This window comes from Poromitra crassiceps, assembly GCF_964638095.1.
Source record: "Poromitra crassiceps genome assembly, chromosome: 1".
In the NCBI taxonomy this organism is placed as follows: domain Eukaryota; kingdom Metazoa; phylum Chordata; class Actinopteri; order Beryciformes; family Melamphaidae; genus Poromitra; species Poromitra crassiceps.
The window spans coordinates 51,527,266-51,535,042 of NC_139623.1; the positions used below are offsets into that span (position 1 = coordinate 51,527,266).

General features: G+C 42.9%; 1 protein-coding gene across 1 annotated transcript; it reads right to left on the bottom strand.

The window, feature by feature from the left end:
• Positions 1-286: 286 nt before the first annotated feature.
• ripply1 (ripply transcriptional repressor 1) lies at positions 287-6,624 on the bottom strand (the record flags this gene model as incomplete). Its single annotated transcript, XM_083648136.1, has 4 exons — positions 287-488; positions 1,454-1,527; positions 4,113-4,212; positions 6,527-6,624. The coding sequence occupies 4 exons, from the start codon at positions 6,622-6,624 to the stop codon at positions 287-289; spliced, it is 474 nt and encodes a 157-aa protein (XP_083504262.1).
• Between the last annotated feature and the right edge of the window lie 1,153 nt (positions 6,625-7,777).

A 7,777-nucleotide genomic window follows, 5' to 3' on the forward strand; every position in this document is an offset into this window, starting at 1 on the left:
GAGGTATGAGGGCAGACAATCTTGGAAAGCCAATCACGCCAACTTCGTAACACAAAAATAACGTGGAATTGTCTCCGTCTTTCCAGCGACTTCCGTGACTTTTGTTGTTTGTTTGCCTGCTTTGCATTCTAGCACATTGCTGAATTGAGTCTTATCTGTCAAATGTCTCGTGCACCCATTTAACACGTCGTTTGAAAGCAATAAAGTGGGTATAAAACACTCTTCAAAGGCCAATAAACGTGGAGCAGCCGTTAGACCACAGTGTCTCGAGCCATGTGTGTTGTGCTCAGTTGAGGGAGGTGAAGTGAGAGCGGGCCTTGAGGCACTGCTCCGAGTCGCCCTCCGAGTCCCAGTCGTCCTCGGAGTCCGAGTCCTCGCTGTCGGACTCGTCGTAGAAGCTGATGGTAGCCTGGATGGGGAAGTTCCTCAGCAGGGCCTCTCCGTCGCTGTACAGGTAGTCAAACGACTTGGACTTGGGCCAGAACAGCCTGTGTGCGGAGAGAAAAGGACACTGTTAAAACTCTGATCTCTGAATGTCAAATCTCATACTTTTATGACTTTTCAAGAACAGTTAGTGGTGCATGTTTAGGGATGCACCCATATGAACATTTTGGACGATTTACAGATATCGATATGATCTGTATAAAAACACGTTTCTATGATAATACAATTTTGTATACTGAAAAACACATGTAAACACTGTGAATTTGAAAAAGTCATGTCTTTCTTAAAATCATAAATCATAGATCATAGTCCACAGTGTTTCCTCTCAATATGAAAGTCTTGGCCGATACCGATAACCCATATTAACATTGCTGTTATTTTACTCATCGGACCAATAAGATATATACAAAAATGAATAACATCATCCGATCCTGATATGATTGCCGATATATCACGCATCTTTGTGCTGAAAATAGAGCTGGGTGATATAGTTGAAATCAATATTGCAAAGATTTTTTTAAATTATATATAGTCTATATATAGCCTATCACAATATTGCTCACGTGTGCAAAAACATGCTAATATAATTAATGTGCATCCCATTGAACTGAATGGTGATTTCTTAAAAGAAATTCACTTTAAAATCTATTGTGGTTAAAATATTCCTCGACTGTTTCGGAACCAGCCACAGCGTCTTGTAACATTTGATAGTATTCAAGAAAATAAAAATCATTAACTTCACTAAACTAAAATTTCACTACTTTTTCCAAAACTCTTCTTCCTTTTATCATTTTTCATAATTTGGTCTGGGAAATACAATTTTATAATTCCCTGACTTTTCCAGGTTTTCCAGGAGTGTGGGAACGCTGTCCTATCACAATATCCCCAAATCACCGTATCATCGCCGTATCGATTCCACTGAAAGACGATAAATGAGGATATTGACTTATCGCCCAGCCCTGACTGATGGAAGACTTTTCTCCAAAGTAGCACGGTGTAGCCTACATACCTGACAGGGTGCTGGAAGCTCTGAGGCTTGCCGTCAGATGAGAGGCGGCCTGGGACAGTGGGTCTGGAGTAAGGCTGTGGAGACAGGGGAGAGAGGGGGGGTGAGTGCTGCTGTTTGGTGGGAGCTTTTATCCAGATGCAGGGTTCCCACACCATCTTACAATCAATTTTCCTTTTCAAGGACTTTCCAGGGCCAATTCCCTCAAATTCAAGGACTCAACACGCATAGTTTGAAACACGGATCAAGGTTAATTACTGTTACAACATGGATCATTTTTATAATGGGAACTAGCAGCTTTACAGAAGCTCACAGACAACTATTAAAAGAGTTTGGGTGAAACCGTGTGTGAAACAGGGAGATGGCGGGAGTCACCTGCAGACAGCAGAACATAGCAATTTTACTAACGTAAGTTTAACAAAAAATCTAAAGAACTTCAATTTCTACGAGTTAAAATTCTAGCACTTTCAATGACCCATGTCTATTTATGTCTATTTTCAAAAACTTTGAGGGCATTGATTTTTTCTCTCAAATTCACAAACTATTTTAGGATTTCAAGGACCCATGGGAACCCTGAATAAAAGTCCATCACCCAGAAAAATCTAACCGCGAGCGTGCCAAACGTCCCGTCGCTCTTCCTCCCTCGCTGACGGCACCAGTCACGCAGAACCAGCAGCGCCAATGGCATCCAGTACGCACCGTGCTCTCCTACAGCCAACAATTACCACGTCGTTTTGAATATTTTCTCATTTAAACACCTCTGAAACACCTTTAAAACGCCATTGTTAAACTCTGAAATGGCAGTCAGATGGCCGGTGAAGCGGTAACACATCACAGGCGGCGCCCGGCACCTCGCGCGAGGTGTGAAGGCAGCGGTGCCGTAACGAGGTGTGCGCTCCCTCAGGGACTGTGGGAATTTCCCCTCGGCCCCCGGAGGTGTCCATTTTGGCATCTCTCTCCCGACCGGCAGGAAACCGCTTAGCTATCGGGAGGGGAGTGGCGCCTCTCTCGCTCTCACTCACTCTGTGTCCTGTCCTTTTTCATCTGCAGCAACTAATGGCTTGAGTGTGTGTGTGTGTGTGTGTGTGTGTGTGTGTGTGTGTGTGTGTGTGTGTGTGTGTGTGTGTGTGTGTGTGTGAGTGTGTGTGTGTGTGTGTGTGGGGTGTGTGGTGTGTGTGTGTGTCAGTGTTAGAATTAGACCCTGACCGATACTGGATTTTTGGGGGGGATACTGACATTAGGGAGTAAAACATTCGGTATCTATCTATCTATCTGTCTGTCTGTCTGTCTGTCTGTCTGTCTGTCTGTCTGTCTATCTATCTATCTATCTATCTATCTATCGCTTGAGGGACAGTTTCTTCCCGCAGGCCACGAGAGTCCTTAACATACACAAATAGTGTAGTAGCTGTACTGTACCGCACTGTAGATGCTACCATTATGTATGTCTAATGTTTAATTGTATGTTTAATTAGGTATATGCTATTTGCACCAGCTAAAAGCCTCAAAGCTAAATGCATGTCTTTTTTTTAACAATTTCCCTGAGTGTTAAGTGTCTTGGTGGTGCTACTTTATTACTGTTATTTGTTTTTAAAAGTACACAACAGTTTTGCAAGCTGGGATACCAATGCTTTAACGCTCAGTATCTCAGAGCTGCACCCAGATAATTACTGCACAATCATTTGGTCACATATAATAAGACAAATTATGAGGTTTTGTCCTTTTACACTACACTAATTGCATCCTTTAAATGGCCCCATGTGGGATAAGCTGTACTGAATTGAATATTTCCCCTCACAGTCCAGACTGACTGACCGAAGTGTCCATTTGGCAGGTAGGGAGGTGCTGAAAGGCTGGTGTGACGGGCCGGGTGAAACTGCTTGACGCTAACACCTCCCACCCCCACCTCACTCCCCTCACCCCCCCCCCCCCCCCCTCACCCCCTCACCCTCGCTGCCCTGCGGCTGTTAATGGCTTCCACATGACTGACCGGGATGACAGGGGCTTTCGTCGCCCGCCTCCTGTCCACAGGAAAGCACGCAGGCCAAGTCAATGATCGTTTGAAAAAACAAACACACACACATTCCCTCCCCTCCCACAAATCACACTTGTGATTATTATCACACTTTAAAGGGTAAGTTCACCAAAAATGAAAATGCAGTCATTATCTACTCACCCGAATGCCGACTGAAGGTCGGGTGATGTTTTTTTTACTCCACAAAACATTTGTGGAGTTTCACAGGAAAACAATTTTGCAGAATTCTCCTAAATAATTAAAGTGGGTGGGGTCCAACTTTCAAAAGTGTAAAAACTGTACTGCCCCCCTGGGGTAATCCAAGTCTCCCAAAGCCCTGAGATGCCAAGTTGACTCGAAAAGGCGTAATTTTTACACCCTGTGTTTAGCTGAAATCTTCACTGTATACGTGCTCAAAGAACAAAAGGGGGAGTTACTGTAGCCTGAAGAGGCTAAAAAGGTTTATGACGTCTTTTCAAGTCAACTTGGCATCTCAGGGCTTTTTTTTTCAGGAAAAACTCCAGGAATGATTTGTGGACTAAAACAACTTCACCCTTCCTTCCATCGGCATGGGGGGTGAGTAGATAACATTTTTGGGTGAACTTCTCCTTTAAGTGAGTGCCAGATCTTGGATGAGTGAAGGTAACTTACACAGGACAGCTTGGTCCTGGAGCTTGGGGCCGTCTGGTCCCTGCTTGGGGCCGGCTGGTCCCTGCTGGTGGCCAGCCAGGGTCTCCACAGTGTGCTGTGGCTGCAGGGGACAAGGCAAGAGAAGACTGGTTAGATACAGCAACCAGCGCATGCATAGCCCATCACACGCAGTTCATTAAACATCACACACAGTTCATTTGAACACAATAAAATAGGTCCACTCAAAGTCATAATTCACAGTCAAATTGATACTGTAAAAATTGATCAAGTAGAAAATTCACATAGGGAATGCTCATGGGGTAGGCTAGTAGCCTACTAGTTGGGATTAAGTATGATCCTCTTGTCATTGATAAACCGTGTTTTGCTTAAGTGAATCCATAGCCTGTCCACCTTATTTCTCGCTGCCATGATGCCTTACGTGAAATATGACACGGACACAACATAGCCCGTCTGTAAACGATGTTTCAAAGCTGCAGGTGAAGGCAGCAAATCACGACCAGCTTGGCCGATAAATATCCAGAGTTGTTCAAAGAGCAACAGGTTAGCGGATGTGATAGATAACATTATTACATTCCCTTAAATAAGTCGTCAAACGAGTGTTATTTCTTTGTGACAAGCAACTTTTTTCCCCGAATCTGAGTTTGACGAGGAAATGTGCCGAGTACGAGCGCCGCAGACCCTCTGCCGACAAGTAACGTTAACAACCAGCTGCAACAATGTTCATGTTCATGTTCTAGACTAGAGGCCGACCGATACTGAATTTTTTAGGGCGATGCCGATACCGATATTAGGGAGTAAAAAAATTCCGATATCGATATATCGGCCGATATTCTTATATTAAATATACACATTATATTACACAATGTTTTTGCAGTGATCCCTCAAATATCAAACACTTGACAAAGATATGACTTGAGATATGTCATGTAGGCAGGATATTCTACAGCTTATCAATAAACTTTATTGTCCAAAATGACACCAATGCAATGAAACAGTAAACTGAACTGGGGATTTAATAATTATAAATAACTAGACATAGAAAAACACAAATAGAACAAATATAAAATATAACTTAAATTAAGAAAAAAGATCAAATATACACAACATGCTGTCTATGACTTAAAAAATACAAAATAAAAAAATATCGGCATATCGGCCAACATATCGGCCGATACCGATATATCGGCTATCGGCCGATAATATCGGTGGACCGATATATCGGTCGGGCTCTATTCTAGACCGGACCTTCTTGCACCCATAATCATTTTACAGCGGGGCATTCAAAAATAAGGTGGCTAGTCCTCCTACCTGCCTGCCTGCCTACCTGCCTACCTGGCTGCCTGGCTGCCTGCCTGCCTGCCCTATTCAATCAGTGTTTTTTTTATGTCAAGACTGCCTAAATTAAGCCACGGACCCCCAGGTTTTTGCTGTTGTAAATTATTTGGTACAGACTATGGGCACAGTTTTTTAACAGTAGATTGTGAGATAACATTGAGTTATATACTGTATTTGAAACACACATTCACATCATTCACTCACTGTCTGGACTTGTAATACATGTAACAATAGTAAATTAAACTAATCATTTTGCTGGGGACCCCTCAAGGGCCTCTGGAGAGCCCTGGAAAATTACTCTATTGGTGGAGACCTATACTCTCAAGTGAGAAAACCACTAGAACAAAGTGTCAATAAATAAATAAGTAAGTAAATCAATTAATTAATTAATTATACTGTAGGCTATATCAAGGACTCCACATCAGGGCCGGACCCCCATTTGATAAGATTCGACACAAATCGGAGAATATTGAATATTTCTAGATGTGATTTTGTCTAGATGTCTGTATTGTAGGCAAAGAGATAACAGAGAAACTATGATCAAAAAATGAAATAACAACAACAACCGTTCATCAATTTGCTGAGGACCTCCATGAATGAAGCCCCCCCAAACATAAACCAAGCCTGAACTTGCAGCATACCCACTAGCCACTACAATATACTAGACTACACCACTGGTCTACTACCCATCCTCAGTTGATTGGCCAAGTTGAACATTAACCGAAAATCACCATTCTTCACCTCTCCCTATGTCGCCTAGCAATCACTTTGCTCAATAACTAAATGTGTAAACGTAGGCTAAATAGTAGCCGCGAGTCCGCGACACGCAACTGAACTCTACAGGAAAGTCCTTTGGGGTTGCGTGTCGCGGCTAGATAAATAGTAGCCTATCTTATATTAAACAGAAACGGTTTCTTGAACATTATCTGACGGCCAATACGCTTCAATCTATTAGCATACAAGCTATAGCCTACCAGCACAAACGGGTTTAAGCAGTCTATAAATGCGTTGGCTGACATCATAATGAACATTTGGGCTAACGTTACTGAGCGGGCTGGCTAAAATGCACCGGGACCTACCTGCTGTTTGTCCCCGGGCGGCTGCTCACTGTCAGCGGGCAGGGCCACGGAGCAGAGCCGAAGCACGGCGGCTTGACGACCAGACAGGCGGAGCTCATCTTCCTGAAGATTCTCCCAAAATACAGATCGTGTGTGTGTGTGTGTGTGTGTGTGTGTATGTATGTGTGTGTGTGTGTGTGTGTGTGTGTGTGTGTGTGTGTGTGTGTGTGTGTGTGTGTGTGTGTGTGTGTGTGTGTGTGAGAGAGAGAGAGAGAGAGAGAGAGAGAGAGAGAGGGCTGTATGTCTGAGCACTGCAGCAGCTCGAAGCTGGCTGTGGCCGGGAGAGCTGCACTGATCCTGGGCGAAAAAGAGAGAGTGGACGGCCGAGGAGATACCAGCGGCTTATAAAGCCCTGCAGCTCGGGAGGGGGGCGCACGTGCGCGCGCGCGCGTGTGTGTCGGGGTCGTAGGACCCCTACTCTGCCAGATGATTGATCAACCATTCACTGTGGTTGGGGGAAGGTCGAGTGGATGATGTGTGGCCTATATCATATTATCTATATATAGATAATATATATATATATATATATATATATATATATATATATATATATATATATATATATATATATATAGGATATATATATATATATATATATATATATATATATATATATATATATATATATATATAATAGAGTATATATATATATAGCCTATATATATATATATATATAGGACTTATTGTGTTAGTAGTCTATATAGGATGAATCAGCATGATGTCACTGCCACCCAAAACTGCGTAACCCCGCGGCAGTTAACTAGTACTATGAGTTGTGCCAAACAGACCTTAATATCTCAAACTAAAGTATACATCACCTGCTTATATTTTGACATTCTGAGTGAGGGCAGAATTAGCTCAAGAGTTTGAGGTAGCCTATATTATGCATGTCGTGTTAAAGTTGTGTGAACTGTTGCAGTTTTTAAATTGTAAACACGGTCAGCCGGCTAGAGTCAGACGCTCAAACTCAGGCTCCATAGGGTTCCATTGCCGTTGCCACCCAGTGACGCAGTTTGTTTACCAAAATGCTGCTCGGCTGATCCCTTGTATGGCCTATAGCCTCTCATATATCCTATTTAAGCAATAGCTCACGACAAGCCATGGTATATGCTGTACTTTACTTTACTTTACTTGGTATTTAGCAGACGCCTTTATCCAAAGCGACTTACAACATGATCATATACAGCACACAAATAAAATAGATGAATAGAC